The following is an 18,064-nucleotide window of genomic DNA, read 5'->3' as shown; positions in this document are numbered from 1 at the left end:
AAAACTTTAGCGAGTCCCTACTTAAAATCCCTCCTCCCCACCACCACTGTTTTAAACTTTAAGTGACTCCTTGGTAGTCACACAGATAACATTTCAAAATGGTGAGTTGGAATCCAAGTGACCCTTCCTTTGGGGATTTTGTTTGTTTGTTTTTAGTTTGGGAGGTGGTTTCAATCTGAAGAGTCCTTTCTGGAATAAACGAATCTTTCTGTTGCATAGGTAGGCTCTGGGTCAGGAAGGATATTTAGAAACCTGATTACTGTTCTAAACAGTGTTAAAATAGAACAAGAACCAAAGCCCAGTACCGTGCATTTCCCTCATAGGCTGAAGGTGCACCCAACATAATTTGGAATACAGGCTTAGAGGCATCTGAGCACGCGCCAGCTCAAGGTGCTCTGCTGAGAAGGACGGATGAAGAGAAGGACGGATGAAGAGGTCAGGGCCTCCTAAATTCAAAATCTGTACGTGAAAATCCCCTTTGGCCTGTTGAGATTGGTTGGAACCTTCTATTTAGGAGAGCCCGGCATATTTTTTCGTTCGCCTAAAACTGGAGCTTGCATGGAACAGGGCACTTTTTTTTTTTTTTTTAAGACAAAGTCTCGCTCTTGTCGCCCAGGCTGGAGTGCAATGACCTGATCTCGGCTCACTGAAACCTCTGTCTCCTGAGTTCAAGCAATTCTCCTGCCTCAGCCTCCCGAGTAGCTGGCATTACAGGCGTCTGCCATCATGCCCTGGCTAATTTTTGTATTTTTAGTAGAGACAGGGTTTCACCATGTTGGCCAGGCTGGTCTCGAACTCCTGACTTTAGGCAGTCCTCCCGCCTCGGCCTCCCAAAGTGCTGTGATTACAGGCGTGAGCCACCGCAAGAGGGCACTTCTTAACAGTAAGTTCAGAGCTTGAAGTAGTAACTGAGAAAATCTAGTGATTCTCCAATTACAAAGCATTCTTCAATTACAAAGCAAGGACAACAGATAAAGTCCTTGAGACAACTGTATTTTACTTAATGATAAAGAAACATTTTTGCAGTTTTATATCCCAGAGTAACCACCACTAAGGGTGAGTGAGACTCATTGAGGCCTGTGCCTTGCGAACCGGAGTTCGGGCTCCTGTTCCGCTGTCTGCGGGTCTCGCGCGCCCCCTCCCGGCGGCCCAGCCCAGAATGAAGGCCTTGGCCGCGGAAGCGAAAGCGAAAGCGAAAGCTGCTCGCGCCCAGACGCCCGCCCTGGCTGAGCGTAGCTGGCTGACCAGAGCCGGTAGCGAAGTTGGGAGAGGCGGAGCGGACCTCAGCGCTGAAGCAGAAGACCCCGGAGCTGCAGTCTCCCCGCCGCGGCTGGTGAGTTGGTGCGGAGGGGAACCTGGAGCGCCAGCAGGGACGCAGCCCAAGTGACTACCTACTCTGCGCTCCAGTTTCCCAGTCCCTCTGCACCCGGCGATAGGAGGCAGCGGAGCCCGGACCGCTTAGCTCGCTGCGGCAGGCGGGGGTGGGGGTGGGGGTCCGGGGAATTTTTTTTTTTTTTTTTTTTTTAAGCGCGAGGCTCCTGATGGTCATGCTTCCAGCTCCCCAGGCAGGCCGAAAGCTGTCTGTTGTAGGAGGGGTGTACGGATGAGCACCGGTTACTCAGGAGAGCTCTCAGGGTCGAATAGGATAAAATGAGAAGCCGATGGACGGGTTGGGCGAAGCCAGGCAGGTAGGAGGGCAGGGACAAGGACTGGGGCTCCACCCCCGTAATTTCTTATCTCGTATCCTTGACAGAGCCATGCCGCTCCCTGACCTGAGACCCTGGACCTTCCTGCTGCTGGTGGACGCGGCTTTACTGTGGCTGCTTCAGGGCCCTCTGGGGACTTTGCTTCCTCAAGGGCTGCCAGGACTATGGCTGGAGGGGACCCTGCGGCTGGGAGGGCTGTGGGGGCTGCTGAAGCTAAGAGGGCTGCTGGGATTTGTGGGGACACTGCTGCCCTCACTCTGTCTGGCCACCCCCCTGACTGTCTCCCTGAGAGCCCTGGTCGCGGGGGCCTCACGTGCTCCGCCAGCCAGAGTCGCTTCAGCCTCTTGGAGCTGGCTGCTGGTGGCATACGGGGCCGCGGGGCTCAGCTGGTCACTGTGGGCTGTTCTGAGCCCTCCTGGAGCCCAGGAGAAGGAGCAGGACCAGGTGAACAACAAAGTCTTGATGTGGAGGCTGCTGAAGCTCTCCAGGCCGGACCTGCCTCTCCTCGTTGCCGCCTTCTTCTTCCTTGTCCTTGCTGTCTTAGGTGAGTCGGGAGAGGACGTTGTGAGTTGGAGGTGGGAAAAGGGCCTGGGCACCAGTACATTCATGCGTTATTTTTCATGCCTCTCTCAGGTGAGACATTAATCCCTCACTATTCTGGTCGTGTGATTGACATCCTGGGAGGTGATTTTGACCCCCATGCCTTTGCCAGTGCCATCTTCTTCATGTGCCTCTTCTCCTTTGGCAGGTGGGTGATGGGCAGCTGGGTCCGTTTGCTAGCCCCAAGTCTTTCCAGGGGTCTTCACTTCCCTATTTCTAGGCCCTTTCAGGCGCAAAGCACAAAAATACTCAAACTAAAATATGGCGAATGTAGTCACCATTCTGTTTCTTCTATCCATTCATTTCTTCCTTCATTCATATTCATCCAGTATCTTCAAAGTTTATCTGATCTTATTATAGGTACAAGTTATGAGTGAAGGTAGTACAGAAGGAATTGAAGTCTCAGATGGAATGTCTCTCAACATTCCTAGGCCCATGAAATTCCATTTCTTTCTGCCTCCTACCGCTAAGTCTGTCTCCAAAGTATTCTCCAGGGTCACTCTCTCCTCAGGACGGGCATGCTTCTCCCTCTCACTCTTCTTTCCCAACTTACCTTGCCAGTCCCTGAAGATCTTACTCTGAGGCTTATCACCTTTCTTTCCAGAATCATTACTCTTTTCCCTTCACTTGCTTTCCCTTCTCTTTCTAGACATAAACAAACAAACTGTTTGATAAGGCTTGGACTGGGATGAGGTGAGTGAGGCACCTGGGGTGCAAAGTTTAAGGAGGTGCGCACTCACCTTACCCAAATCCCAGCCGGCCTGATTGTCTCTATTTTTATGGTCATACTTAATTTAGAATACCCTCAAAAACCATTTCTTCATTGTGCCTTCATTCCATCCTGGCTGCTTTCTGCTGAAACTACAGTCATGCACTGCATAATGATGTTCAGGTCAATGATGGGCCACATATAAGATGGTGGACCCACAAAATTATAATACCATATTTTTACTGTACCTTTTCTATGTTTAGATACACGAATAGTTACTTCTGCGTTACAGTCACCCACAGTGTTAGGTGCAGTCATATGTTGTACAGATTTGTAGTCTAGGAGGAATAGGCTAAACTACATGGCCTCGGTGTGCAGTAGGCTATGACATCTAGGTTTGTGTAAGTACATTCCACGATGTTCACACAATGATGAAACTATCTAATGACACATTTCTCAGAATGCATCCCTTTCATTAAAGTCCAAACCCTCATTATATCATGTCTGACTATTCCAAATGCTTCTTCAATATGGTAACTAAATTTGTGTTAGAAACATATATGTTGTAAAATACCTGCTTTTATGCTTTTATATTTTTTCCTCTAAGTTTTACTGTGGACATGTAGTTGGTCTAAGAGGAATTCTCCAACCTGAAGGATGAAAGATGGGAACCACATGACTCGGGCTCCAGAGAATGGTGGGGGCAGGGAGTTTATTACTGCAGTTCCCATGATGAAGTATCTATGATGACAGGGAAGGGCTTTGGGTATGGGGCAGGAAGGAGACGAAGGCAGAGAAGACACACAGAGGGACAAGCCTGAGGGAGGCCAGGACAGAAATAAGCACTGGGATACTTGTTTTCACAATATATTTTCCCTTCTATTGTAGCCTTCTATTGTGTCTAGTACAGAGTGCACTCCATAAATACTTGTGAATTTGTACATGTTATGATTTTGTTCTCACATCTAGCTCACCATGTCTCCCCTTTCTTCTTCCTCTGTGTATTCCTTGCCTCTTCTCTCTCTGTGTGTCTATCTCTCATTTCTTTCTCTTTTGCCTCTCCTGGCATGCTTTCCCCCCGACTTTGTGCTTCTCTGCACTCCTGGCTTGCTCCTCTGTTTCACCCGCTGGCTTGCTCCTTCTCTGCATCTCCCTCCCCTCTCATCTCCTACCCCGCAGCTCACTGTCTGCAGGCTGCCGAGGAGGCTGCTTCACCTACACCATGTCTAGAATCAACTTGCGGATCCGGGAGCAGCTTTTCTCCTCCCTGCTGCGCCAGGACCTCGGTTTCTTCCAGGAGGTGAAGACAGGTGGGACCTGGAGTCCAGGTCTGGGATTCCCATGGACATCCCTTGCCCCTCAGTGATCTTCCATCCACAGCCTCTCCTCCTGCCTTCACTCATATGCCAGGACCTGGGGATGCTTTTCTCTCATTTGGGAAGGGGGGGAAGCAGCCTCCACTGTCCCTCTGCAAGTGAAGGAGGATGTTCAGAGGAGGGGGCTGTGTCAGAGGGAACGGTTAGGAGGGAGTTTCTGGGGGCCCTGCAGTACACATAGTTTCCTCTTTCCTCACCTGCTCTGTCCTTCTTAGGGGAGCTGAACTCACGGCTGAGCTCGGATACCACCCTGATGAGTAACTGGCTTCCTTTAAATGCCAATGTGCTCTTGCGAAGCCTGGTGAAAGTGGTGGGGCTGTATGGCTTCATGCTCAGCATATCGCCTCGACTCACCCTCCTTTCTCTGCTGGACATGCCCTTCACAATAGCAGCCGAGAAAGTGTACAACACCCGTCATCAGGTGAGTGTGCATGTAAGGGAACCCCAAAGGGAGAATAAAACTGACAGGTGAGGAGGCTTCCACATTTGTGGCTAGAGGATCTCCTAGAGAGAGATGTTCTCTTCTCAGCCCTTAGGGGAGAAGGTATATTGTATGTATATACCACATTTTGCTCGTCCAGCCATCCAACAATGGATATTTGAGTTCAGAAGGTTCATGATCCTCCAGAACTGTAAACAAAAATGTAAAAGTGTGTGTGAGGGTGTGGGGGAGGGAATAGGAAGGGGAGATGATAGGAGATGATAACTTTTCATTAGCTTCTTAAAGGAGTCTATACATCCCCCACCCCCACTGCAAAGATTAAAAATGATTTCTTGGAGGCTAGGCAGGGAGATTTTCCCTTTAAAATCAGCAGAAGTCTGGATGAAGCATAGGGAAAGGAGGCGTCATCAGGAAGTCCTGAGTCTGAATGTCAGCTCCACCTTCTCTTTTTCTCTTATATTGTGGTAAAACATACATAATATAAAATTTACCATTTTAACCATGTGAAGTGTACAGTGCAGTGACATTTAGGAAACCCACATTGTTATTGGGCAACCATTGTCACCATCCATCTCCAGAACTTTTTTCATCTTCCTAAAATGAAACTCTGTACCCACTAAACAGTAACTGCCCACTACCCCCAACCCCTGGCCCCTGGCAACCTCCATTGTACCTTCTGTCTCCGTGAATTTGATGACTCCAGATACTGTACGTAACTGGAACCATACAGTATTTGTCTTTTTGTGACTGGCTTATTTTACTTAGCATAATGTCTTCAGGCCTCATCCCTATTGTAGCATGCATTAGAATTTCCTCCCTTTTAAGGCTGCATAATATTCTGTTGTGTGCATACGTCACATTTTGATTATCCTTCTGTCAATGGACATTTGCGTTGTTTCCACCTTTTGGCTATTGTGAATTATGCTGCTGTGGACATGAGTGTACAAATACCTGTTTGATACCCTGCTTTTGGTTCTTTTGGGTATATACTTAGAAGTGGAGTTGCTGGATCATATGGTAATTCTATTTTAAAATTTTTGAGGAACGCTGTATTAGTCCATTTTTACGCTGCTGATAAAGACACACCCAAGATTGGGCAATTTACAAAAGAAAGAGATTTATTGGACTTACAGTTCCGCGTGGCTGAGAAGACCTCACAATCATGGCGGAAGGCAAAAGACACATTTCACATGGCAGCAGACAAGAGAAAAGAGAGCTTGTGCAGGGGAACTCACCTTCTTAACCCCACCATGTCTCGTGAGACTTATTCATTATCACAAGAACAGCACGGGAAAGACTTGCTCCCATGATTGAATTACCTCCTACCCAATCCCTCCCATGACACATGGGAATTCAAGATGAGATTTGGGTAGGGACACAGCCAGACTGTATCAAACCACCACACAGTTTTCCATAGCAGAGGCAACAATTTTAAATTCCCACCAGTGGTGATTAAGGTTTCCAATTTCTCCACATCCTCATCAACACTTATTACTTTTTGTTGTCTTTTTTTTTTCTGATAGCCATCCTAATGGTGGTGATTAGGTGATTAGGATTATCTCATTGTGGTTTTGATTTGCATTTCCCTAATGATTAGTAAATGTTGAGCATCTTTTCGTGTGTTTTTTAGCCATTTATGTATCTTTTTTGAAAGAATGTAAGTTCTTTGCCCATTTTTTGTTTTTTTTTTTTTTGAGTTATGGGAGTTCACTAAATGTTTTGCATATTAATTTCTTATCAGATATATGATTCGCAAATATTTTCTTGCATTTATGGTTGCTTTTTCACTCTGTCAATAGAGTTCTTTGATGCACAAGCGTTTTAGATTCTGATGAAGTCTGATTTATCTATTTTTTGTTGTCTGTGCTTTTGGTGTCATGTCCAAGAAATCATTGCCAAATCTAGTGGCATGAGGCTCTTCTCCTACATTTTCCTAGGAGTTTTATAGTGTTAGCTCTTATGTTGAGGCCTCTGATCCATTTGGAATTACATCTCCCCCTTTCTTAACTATCTGTGGCTCCTTGAGAAAACTACGCTTCCTTCCTGATTCAGACACTGGGGATGGGAGAATTACCTCAAATGAAGGTTAAAAAAAAATTGCATGTATCTCCTATACTACCTAACACTGAGAGCTCGATAATATCTTGTTCCCTCGCTCCTTCACTCTTCCTCCTTCTGGAAAGAAGAGTAAGGAAGAAGGAAAGAAACAGTTTGGTATTTTTAGGTAGACTAGGGAGCATCGCATAGGCTGGAATAAGATGTGGGGGCCTGCTGTCTCTGCCACATCAGCCCCGGTGTTTGCTGACCCTCTTCCAGGCAGTGCTTCGGGAGATCCAGGATGCAGTGGCCAGGGCAGGGCAGGTGGTGCGGGAGGCCGTTGGAGGGTTGCAGACCGTTCGCAGTTTTGGGGCTGAGGAGCATGAAGTCTGTCGCTATAAAGAGGCCCTTGAACAATGCCGGCAGCTGTATTGGCGGAGAGACCTGGAACGCGCCTTGTACCTGCTCATAAGGAGGGTAAGATAGCAGAGTGGTTGTGAAAGGAGCCCAGGAAAAGGGGAGGGAAAGGGAAAGGGAAACTACAGCTGGTTCTGGGGGCCTTTGCAGGTCAGTCTCATAGAGGCAGAGAGGGGGAAAGAATGGGAGGATTCCCAGCCTCATCTCTTTCTTCTCCTCTCCCAGGTGCTGCACTTGGGGGTGCAGGTGCTGATGCTGAGCTGTGGGCTGCAGCAGATGCAGGATGGGGAGCTCACCCAGGGCAGCCTGCTTTCCTTTATGATCTACCAGGAGAGCGTGGGGAGCTATGTGCAAGTGAGTGAGAAGCCAAGCCTGCTCTCCTTTTTTCCCTGTCTTTTTCTTTGTGGCCTTCTGGGCCTTGGGCTTTATTTGTTCCTTTTAACAATACAATACAAAACCAAAACCCCCAAGTAATTTTGCTATGGAGAATTTTAAACATATGCCAAAAATAAGACAAAATACTTTTACAAATTCACATGTATACATCCTGTGCTTTAACAATGATCAACTCATGCCCAATCTTGTTTGATCGGTATCCCCAGCCACTTCCCCCACCCATATTATTCTGAAGCGAATCCAAGATATTATATAGTTTCATCTGTAAATATTTTGGTATGTTTCTTAAAAATATAAACATCTTTAAAAGTATGTAACAACAAAGCCATTATCACACCAAAAAATTAACAATAGTTCTTAAAATTTATCAAATACAGTCAGTTGTCAAATTTCCACTTGTGCTATCCATGTAATATATGTGTATGAGTGTGTTTATTGTACTTTGCTTGAATCAGGATCCAAAAACAGCCACATATTGTGATTGGTTGATACATCTTTTAAGTCTGTCTATCTATTTATCTATCTATCTATCTATCTATCTATCTATCTATCTATCTATCTAAGTCTATCTATCTAAGTTATCTATCTATCAGTCTATCTATCTAAGTCTATCTATCTGTCTATCAATCTGTCTAAGTCTATCCATCTAAGTCCATCTATCTATCTATCTCTGTCTATCTAAGTCTATCTATCTATCGATCCATCTATCCATCAATCCATGTGTCTTTCTAAAAGTTTCCCTTGCACAGTTTATTTGCTGAAGAAATAGGTTGTTTGTCCTGTGGAGTTTCTTAGGGTCTGGATTTTGTTGACTGAATCCCTGTGGTATTATATGCTCTTCTGCCTCTGTATTTCCTGTCTATTGATAGATACACCTAGAAGCTTGTGAGATTGAGGGTTTTTTTTTTTTTTTTTTGTCTTTTTCCAGCAACAGTGCTTTTTAGGTGGTGATGCTTTCTTCCTCCAAGAGTCACACAGTGTCTGGTTCTCTATTTGTGGCAACATCAGCCACCGATGAGCAGTACCTAGATCCATGACAGAATTAGGGCTGCAAAAGGGAGATACTCTGTCATTCTTCATGTATTATCTGAAATAGGTCTATGAAGGGAGACTGCCCCTTATCTACCATTTCATTACCCAGTGGTACAGTTTGATGAGGAAAGGCAGAGTGAGCATTTAGGTCTCTTCCTACATTTACCAGTTCTCAAAAACAGCTACTTCATCCAGGGCTTTATTTAAACATTTTCCTAGACACTTGATAAACATCTTTTTTGTGTAGAGAACTGCGCTAGTCACTCTGATGGCTACACAGGTGAGTTGGACACAGTGCCTGCATTTAAGGAGTTCCCGTCTAATCAAGCAAGACAGAACCGGGCCCAAGTAATAGGAAGCAGTAACTGAAAAGATCTGGGGCTAGAGGCAATGCTGAATGGCAGGAGAATGGACTGTATATCTTTTACATTGCAAATTGGAACACTGGGGTATTGGTGCCGCTTTTAAATTCCATCCAAATTGTACATTTAAAGGTGGAGAATCTCTTTTGAATACGGAGGAGGAGCAGTACAGTTGTGAGTGGAGTGTGTGAGGAGGTGGGAGGGTGGTCTCTGGTGGAAGTGTGTTTGATTAGCCGGCTCTCCCATTCCTGTTTTCCAGACCCTGGTATACATATATGGGGATATGCTCAGCAACGTGGGAGCTGCGGACAAGGTTTTCTCCTACATGGACCGACAGCCAAATCTGCCCTCACCTGGCACACTGGCCCCCACCACTCTGCAGGGGGTTGTGAAATTCCAAGACGTCTCCTTTGCATATCCCAATCGCCCCGACAGGCCTGTGCTCAAGGTGCCTGAAAGAGGGAGGAAACCTGGACCCTTGCTCTCTGCTGCTAATGCATAATTGGACATCACAGCCTGTAGTTCATTTGCCTCTGAGAAACTGGTCTTGCCTCTGCTAGGAAGAGAAATGGAGGGATTTTGAGGGAGAAGGGGCAGGCCCTTAACTCTTTTCTGGTTTTCCAGGGGCTGACGTTCACCCTACGTCCTGGTGAGGTGACGGCGCTGGTGGGACCCAATGGGTCTGGGAAGAGCACAGTGGCTGCCCTGCTGCAGAATCTGTACCAGCCCACCGCGGGACAGGTGTTGCTGGATGGAAAGCCCGTCTCACAATATGAACACTGCTACCTGCACAGCCAGGTGGGTGAGGAGGGAGAAGACGGGACAGGAGAAGGGAGCATGTACAGAGAGAGGATGGGAGATCCACGGAGAGATGCACCAGGTGTTCATTCTGAGGGAGGTAGGTGGGGAGGACAAGAGGGCCCGTGCCTTGGGGGTTTATACATAGTCCTCTGCCCCTGTCCCGTCTGCACAGGTGGTTTCAGTTGGGCAGGAGCCTGTGCTGTTCTCCGGTTCTGTGAGGAACAACATTGCTTATGGGCTGCAGAGCTGCGAAGATGATAAGGTGATGGCGGCTGCCCAGGCTGCCCACGCAGATGACTTCATCCAGGAAATGGAGCATGGAATATACACAGGTATCTTCTACAAATTGTAAGCCTGCTCCTTCAGTGAAAAAGAGAAAATCACACTTACTCTTAGTGGTGAGAGTCGTGTCCCTGTAACTTGATGTTTGCTGTTCCTCTGCCCTTTACTCCATTCCTATGTCTCCTTCTGCGTACCCTGAATTCTTCAGCCTCCATCTTGCTCAAGAGTCTTTGTTTGCAGAAAGCAATGCAGCAGTGGTGCTCCCTCCACGGGCAGCCTCGTCAGGTCTCCACCCCATGGCCCTCCTCCCACCTCCCGAGGTCCTACTGGAAGTACCTGCTATGCACTTGTCCCTCCTTGTATGTTGTCTCTGTCACTTGTATCTGAGGAAGAGAATTTCTCTGATGTCCTCAGATGTAGGGGAGAAGGGGAGCCAGCTGGCTGCGGGACAGAAACAACGTCTGGCCATTGCCCGGGCCCTTGTGCGAGACCCACGAGTCCTCATCCTGGATGAGGCCACTAGTGCCCTGGATGTGCAGTGCGAGCAGGCCGTGAGTACCGTGAGAGGGGCAGGGGACAGTGGGGCCTGGGAGCGGGCACGCTGGGAGGATCAGCCTGTGCAGAATTGGGCAGAGGGAGGACGAAGGACTTACTAGTGGAAAGAGTCTGTGCCTTCTTGGGGTTGGGGAATGGAATCTGGTGGTGTGAAGGCAGCCCCGATTCCTCCTGGGCTCCCGTTCCTCCAGCTGTGGCAGTACAGCCAGACGAGAAGGGCAGTCCAGGCCTTTATCTACTGCCCTTTCCTACCTTCTTTTATTTCACATCTTCTTTACCCTAAGTCCTAAGAGATGGTGCCCAGGTGGATATGGTGTCCGTCTTATTCCTGTCTTTCTGAGGCACTGTGATCACCCCTTCAGCTGCAGGACTGGAATTCCCGTGGGGATCGCACAGTGCTGGTGATCGCTCACAGGCTGCAGACAGTTCAGAGCGCCCACCAGATCCTCGTTCTCCAGGAGGGCGAGCTGCAGAAGCTTGCCCAGCTCCAAGAGGGGCAGGACTTCTATTCCCGCCTGGTGCAGCAGCGGCTGATGGACTGAGGCCCCAGGGATACTGGGCCGTCTTCTCAGGGGCGTCTCCAGGACCCAGAGCTGTTCCTGCTTTGAGTTTCCCAGAGCTTTGTGGCCAGATAGTTGTTCCTGAGTTGCAGGCATGATGGAGATTTGGACCCTGTGTGCTTTTGGTGGGATGGAGGGGTGGGGTGGGGTTGGGTGGGGGCTGTCTGTGTCCAGGAAACTTAATTCCTTGGTGACTAGAGCTTTGCCTGGTGATGAGGAGTATTTTGTGGCATAATAAATATATTTTAAAATATTTTCCTTCTTACATGAACTGTATACATTCATATAGAAAATTTAGACAATATAAAAAAGTACAAAGAAGAAAACTAAAAGTACCCATTGTGTCACTTCCCAGAGATAACCATAGTTACTATTTTGCTGCCTGTCCCATCAGTTGTTTATCTGTTTTTTGAGATAGAAATTAACAAAAAATGACATAAATATTCATGAGATTGCCTTTCTATATCGTTCCCTGTTCCCACCAGTGTCTGCTATTTTGAAGAAGCTAGGGTATGGAGGGACAGAGAACAGTTCCCTGATTAACAGTATTAATAACAACATTGGTAACAGCTACCATTGATAGAGTTTTAATGTGAGTAGGAACTGTGCTAAGTGTTTTTAATGTATTATCGTTTTTAATCGTTATCCCCAACCTTATGAGGTTGGTTATTACCCCTGTTTTATAGACGAGAAGACTGAAGCTCACAGGGGTTAAATGACTTTCCCAAGGCAGTCGTAGTGGTGGACTTGGAGTTTGAACACAGGCCTGACCCTAGAGTCCACACCCTGGCCCAATAAATGATATTGCATCTTGGGTCCATAAACCCTAATCCATAATCAGATTGAGAAGAGCTCTGCTGCTTTGAGCTCTAAATAATTCTGAATCTATTCTCTTCTCTCTGGTCCCACTGTTACAGTCTTCACCCATAGACTTAAGATAATCCCATCACCAGGGAGGTTTCTCTGCCATTAGCTTCCCTCTTTCAGCCATTCTTCACAAAGTCATTTTTCTAAATTGTATGTCACATACGATGATGGCATTTCTGAAAATTCCTTCAGGTGCTCTTGAGCCCTACTGCAGAGATCCTTTTCAGGGCACACAGTGTTCCAGCCCACCTGTCTCAGCCTTTCTTGCTGCATTCAGCTCCACAACAAACTTCCTGCCCTCCCCAATACCTTTGTGCCTTTGCATATGGTGTTTTCTTGCCCATTTTCTGCTCGACTCGCCCCTGATTTTCAAGTTCAAGACTTAACTCAGTTTTCAGGTCTTCCAGGAAGCCTTCCTTACGTCGTCAGTCTGGGCAAAGAGCCCTTTCCACATGCTTCTGTCACTGTGTGGTTACCTCTTTCACAGCCCTTTTAAAGTTCTATCTTCACCTTCCCAGCTTTTTCGACCTTCCACTAGACCATGAGCACCTGGGCAGAAAGCCATATATCTTATGAAGCTTTATATCTACTACCTGGTCGAGGGCCAAATTCATAGTGGAGAATAAATAAAAAGTCCGTTGAATAAATGAATAAATATCTCCTCCATCGTGCTCAATCTTAATCCTCCCTGCCCACTCCCACTACTGAAAGTGCAACATTGTACAGATCACTGGTTGATGGGAGGGACTTAACTTGGAAGGTTGCTATTCTAGGAAAGAGAAACCTTCATATTCCCGGAAACAGCAGGTACTTTCCAGTGCTGGCAACGGATTCCCCAGAACTGCTGTTCTGGATTTTTTCTTGCCTGGCGGCTGTTGGGAGCAGGGTGCAGTGAGGATGGGGTAAGAGTGGGCAGTTCTTGTGCAGATTTGCCTTTCTTTCATCCTGGGGCTGACTTGCAGCTCCACACCCATCCATCTCTCAAATTTCACAGACAGTAAAATAGGCCTTTGGAGAGAAAGAGCTCTGGCCTGATTCCTTTCCCTCCCACAAATGTCTTTTATTCATAAAACAGGAATAATAATTCCTGTATCTCCCAACTTTATGGAAGCTGAAGCCCTCACGGAAGAAGATGATCTGAGAAATTCTTTGATTTCCTCCATACAGTTACACCCATGCATCATCATACTTTAAGCCTGGAAGGCATCTTAAAAATAATGTAACAGTCAAATCTAATTTTACGGAGAAACTGACATGAAATCACACAGCTCATCATGATAAAGCTGGGTAGAAAACTTATCTTGATGGGCAGCACAGGAAGAAGCAGTAGACCTTAAGATGTCCTGAAAGTTTCTTATCTCAGGGGAAACTCCCAGGTAGGCTTTATGTCAGGGACACAGAAAAATGTCCTCTGAAAGTCGTAATATTCGGGCTAGACAGACAAATTCCTGTAAGTGTGGTGTGTCTAGGAACCACAGATGTCGCTAATCCTGGTTTGCTCCAGAGTTCTTTTTGTTCACTCCTACCCTCCATCACCATTTGATTGATCTCCTTACCCTATAATTTCCCCTTCTTGTCACTTACCTGCAGTATCTTTCCCACTTAGGCATGCCTTATTCTTTCTGAAGGAAAGTATGAATGGAGAGGGGAAAGCTTGGGAAACTGATAGATTTCCTTGGACGCCAAAACAACTCTATACCGTGTCTGCCCGGCCCTATGTGGAAACAGCATTGAGTTTCAAGTCCTTTATGCCTCCACCCAGGGATAGCCACTTGGAATCTACATGGCAATTGTGAAACAAGAGGAGGAAATGCGGAATTGTCAGAATTTTGTTGGGGAAGGGACTAGGGAATAAGGAAAACAAATATCTTCCTTGTGTTTTAGAGCTGTCAGCTAGAGGAGCACGTGCTTGAGTCTGATGCCATCTGATGGTCCCAGAAGATACTGGATTTTGAACCTAGAGTTCCATGGACTCTTAGGAATTATACTACTACTAGTAAGCATTCACTGGTGCTTACTATGTGCTATTGCTGTGCTAAGTATCTGACACATATTTTCTTACCTTATTTTCAAGATAATTCTCTGTGACAGGTATTACTATCTCAATTCTAACAAGGAGAAAATGGAGTTTCGGAAACATTTACTAACTTGCCTGGGTCACATAGCTAAGGAAAAGGTAGACTTTGCCCAGCTTTGCAAAACAGCTCCTCAAAAGAGTTGCCTATACTCCCTGATTCCACTTATCTTCCTACTATCCTCTTTTAAAAATATATTATTTATTTATTTAAATAAGTAATATATTAATGTGGTTTAAAACTCAAAAGACACAAAAAAATATACAGAGGAAACCCTCACTCTCAATCCTTCCCCAAGGTTTGCTAATCCCTCTTGCACAGGCAATCTGTGCTTCCAGCTTTGTGTTTATCCTGCCAGAGAAGTTTACTGTGTATTAAGCAAATATGTATATCTTTATTCTTGCTCAGTATTTTTGCAAACAGCAGCTCTCTAAGTTCACTGTTCTGAACTTTATTTTTTAAATTAAAATATATGGCTATGTAGTATTCTATTTTATGGAAGTTCATATTTTATTTAGCCTGTTTGCTTTACTGATGGCTAAAGTTAGGTTATTGGAAGTCTTTTGCTGTTGCTAGTTAGTCTTGTATAGATATGGTAATGCACATGTACAGAAGCATACAGTATGATACAATCTTAAAAGAGGAGTTGCTTTGGATCAATATATACATTATGAATATTGATATTGCAAAATTGCCTTCATAGATGTTATATTAATTTATCAGGCAGCAGCAACATGTGACTTTATCTGTTTCTCTCTCTGTTGCCAATTTTTGGTATGTAACAGTTTATTTTCAAGAATGTTTTTAAAGAAATTGTATCATTGTTAAGGAAATGATCTTATTAAAAGATACTGAAATTAGATTGACTAGCTGTGAAACAGTGAATAAATAAAGTAGTTAGTTTTAGGAATTAGTTTCTTTTCTTAATACTAAGAGTAAGCATGATTCAAATTATCTGATTTGTTTGAGAGTTCTAAAGTTCTGGTTCAATGTAGCTTATTCTAATATTTCAGTATTCTGGGTATTTCAAGGTTATACATATTATCTTCACAATGGAGTTGCTTTTTAATATAATGTTTCAAGAGCAAATTGAGGAGTTCATACTTTATGTACATTATACAGCTCAAACGTTTCCTATTTTCTTTTTTATTATTATACTTTAAGTTCTAGGGTACATGTGCCACAGCGTGCAGGTTTGTTATATATTACATGTGACATGTTGGTGTGCTACTTATTCTTCATCATTTACATTAGGTATATCTCCTGTGCTATCCCTCCCCCTCCCCTCACCCCACAACAGACCCGGTGTGATGTTCCCCTTCCTGTGTCCAAGTGATGATATCATTGTTCAATTCCCACCTATTAGTGAACATGCGATTGTTGGTTTTCTGTTCTTCGATGATGGTTGCTTGAAAGATGATGGTTTCCTTTTTTTTTTTTTTCCTTTTTTTTTAAAATTATACTTTAAGTTCTAGGGTACATGTGCATAAGCGTGCAGGTTTGTTGTTATATGTATATTTATTGCCATGTTGATTGTGCTGCACCCATCAACTCATCAGCACCCATCAGCTTCGACATTTACATCAGATATAACTCCTGCAATCCTTCCCCTCCCCATCCCCGTGATATGCCGGTGTGATATTTCCCTTCCCCAATTCGGTGAATCTCATTGTTTCAGTTCCACCTATGGTGAGCATGCAGTGTTTGGTTTCCTGTTCTTGTGATAGTTTACCCAGGGAATGATGGTTTCCAGCTGCATCCATGTCCCTACAAAGGACCGAACTCATCCTTTTTATGGCTGCATGGTATTCCATGAATTATTATGTATTGCCACATTTTCTTCAATCCAGTCTGTCACTGATGGACATTTGGGTTGATTCAAGTCTTTGCTATTGTGAATAGTGCTGCCAATAAACATCGTGTGCATGTATCTTTATAGCGGCATGACTTATAATCACTTTGAGTACTTATCCCCAGTAATGGGATGGCTGGGTCAAATGGTATTTCTAGTTCTAGATCCTTGAGGAATGCATACACTTTCCACAATGGTCGAACTAGTTTACAGTCCCACCAACAGTGTAAAGTATTCCTATTTCTCCACATCCTCTCCAGCACCTGTTGTTTGCTTCTGATTTTTTTAATGATTGCCATTCTAACTGGTGTGAGATGGTATCTCATTGTGGTTTTGATTTGCATTTCTCTGATGGCAAGTGAAGATGAGCATTTTTCATGTGTCTGTTGGATGTATGAATGTCTTCTTTTGAGAAATGTCTGTTCATATCCTTTGGCCACTTTTTGATGGGGTTGTTTTGTTTTTTCTTGTAAAGAGATTTGATTGGCGGTTGCAGTTCTGGATATTGGCCCTTTGTCAGATGAGTAGATTGCAAAAAATTTTCTCCCACATTCTGTAGGTTGCCTGTTCACTCTGATGGTAGTTTTATTTTTGCTGTGCAGAAGCTCTTAGTTTAATTAGATCCCATTTGTCAATTTTGGCTTTTGTTGCGTTGCTTTTGGTGTTTTAGGCATGAAGTCCTTGTTCATGCTATGTCCTGGATAGTATTACCTAGGTTTTCTTCTAGAGGTTTTATGGTTTAGGTCTAACATTTCGTCTCCTAATCCATCTTGAATTAATTTTTCATATAAAAAAGAGGGTAAGGAAAGGATCAGTTTCAGCTTTTCTTATGGCTAGCCAATTTTCAGCACCATTTATTAAATAGGTCTGCATTTCTTGTTTTTATCAGGTTTGTCTAGATCAGATGGCTGTAGATGTGTGGTATTGTTATTATTTCCTAAGGGCTGTTCTGTTCCATTGGTCTATATCTGTTTAGTACCAGTACCATGCTGTTTTGGTTACTGTAGCCTTGTAGTATAGTTTGAAGTCAGGTAGCGTGATGCCTCCAGCTTTGTTCTTTTTGACTTAAGTTGTCTTGGCAATGCAGGGTCTTTTGGTTCCATATGAACTTTAAAGCAGTTTTTCCAATTGTGAAGAAAGTCATTGGTAGCTTAATGGGGAGTGGCATTGAATCTATAAATTACCTTAGACCCCGTATGGCCATTTCACAATATTGATTCTTCCTATCCATGAAGGCATGATATGTTCTTCCATTTGTTTGTGTCTCTTTTATTTCACTGAGCAGTGATTTGTAGTTCTCCTTGAAGAAATCCTTTACATCCCTTATAAGTTGGATTCCTAGGTATTTTATTCTCTTTGAAGCTATTGTGAATGGGAGTTCATTCATGATTTGGCTCTCTGTTTTTTTGTTACTGGTATATAAGAATGCTTGTGATTTTGCACACTGATTTTGTATCCTGAGACTTTGCTGAAGTTGCTTATCAGCTAAGGAGATTTTGGGCTGAGATGATGAGGTTTTCTAAGTATACAATCTTGTCATCTGCAAACAGGGACAATTTGACGACTTCTTTTCCTAACGGAATACCCTTTATTTCTTTCTCTTACCTGATTGCCCTAGCCAGAACTTCCAACACTATGTTGAATAGGAGTGGCGAGAGGGCATCCCTGTCTTGTGCCAGTATTCAAAGGGAATGCTTCCAGTTTTTGCCCATTCAGTATGATATTGGCTGTGGGTTTGTCATAAATAGCTCTTATTGTTTGGAGATACGTTCCATCAATACCTAATTTATTGAGAGTTTTTAGCATGAAGGGCTGTTGAATTTTGTCAAAGGCGTTTTCTGCATCTATTGAGATACTCATGTGGTTTTTGTCTTTGGTTCTGTTTATATGCTGGATTACGTTTATTGATTTGCATACGTTGAACCAACCTTGCGTCCCAGGGATGAAGCCAACTTGATCATGGTGGATAAGCTTTTTGATGTGCTGCTGGATTCG

The 18,064-nt window shown here is 44.5% G+C and overlaps 1 protein-coding gene across 1 annotated transcript; it reads left to right on the top strand.

The window, feature by feature from the left end:
* Positions 1-1,161: 1,161 nt before the first annotated feature.
* LOC101015095 (antigen peptide transporter 2) lies at positions 1,162-11,542 on the top strand. The gene is made up of 12 exons (XM_021937139.2): positions 1,162-1,333; positions 1,754-2,250; positions 2,340-2,454; positions 4,195-4,325; positions 4,607-4,812; positions 7,150-7,347; positions 7,513-7,641; positions 9,337-9,525; positions 9,702-9,875; positions 10,051-10,210; positions 10,575-10,711; positions 11,078-11,542. The coding sequence occupies exons 2-12, from the start codon at positions 1,758-1,760 to the stop codon at positions 11,255-11,257; spliced, it is 2,112 nt and encodes a 703-aa protein (XP_021792831.2). The 5' UTR covers positions 1,162-1,333; positions 1,754-1,757; the 3' UTR covers positions 11,258-11,542.
* Positions 11,543-18,064: the final 6,522 nt, after the last annotated feature.

This window comes from Papio anubis, chromosome 6, assembly GCF_008728515.1.
Source record: "Papio anubis isolate 15944 chromosome 6, Panubis1.0, whole genome shotgun sequence".
NCBI lineage: Eukaryota > Metazoa > Chordata > Mammalia > Primates > Cercopithecidae > Papio > Papio anubis.
Note: the sequence above shows the minus strand (reverse complement) of the source record. Positions and strands in the feature narration are given on the sequence as shown.

Bases quoted from the DNA above. Each gene is read 5' to 3' on its own strand.
- LOC101015095 (XM_021937139.2), top strand. From the start codon at position 1,758: ATGCCGCTCCCTGACCTGAGACCCTGGACCTTCCTGCTGCTGGTGGAC. The intron at 10,211-10,574 runs GTATCTTCTACA...TGATGTCCTCAG, and splicing joins GGAGCATGGAATATACACAG to ATGTAGGGGAGAAGGGGAGC. The intron at 10,712-11,077 runs GTGAGTACCGTG...TCACCCCTTCAG, and splicing joins ATGTGCAGTGCGAGCAGGCC to CTGCAGGACTGGAATTCCCG.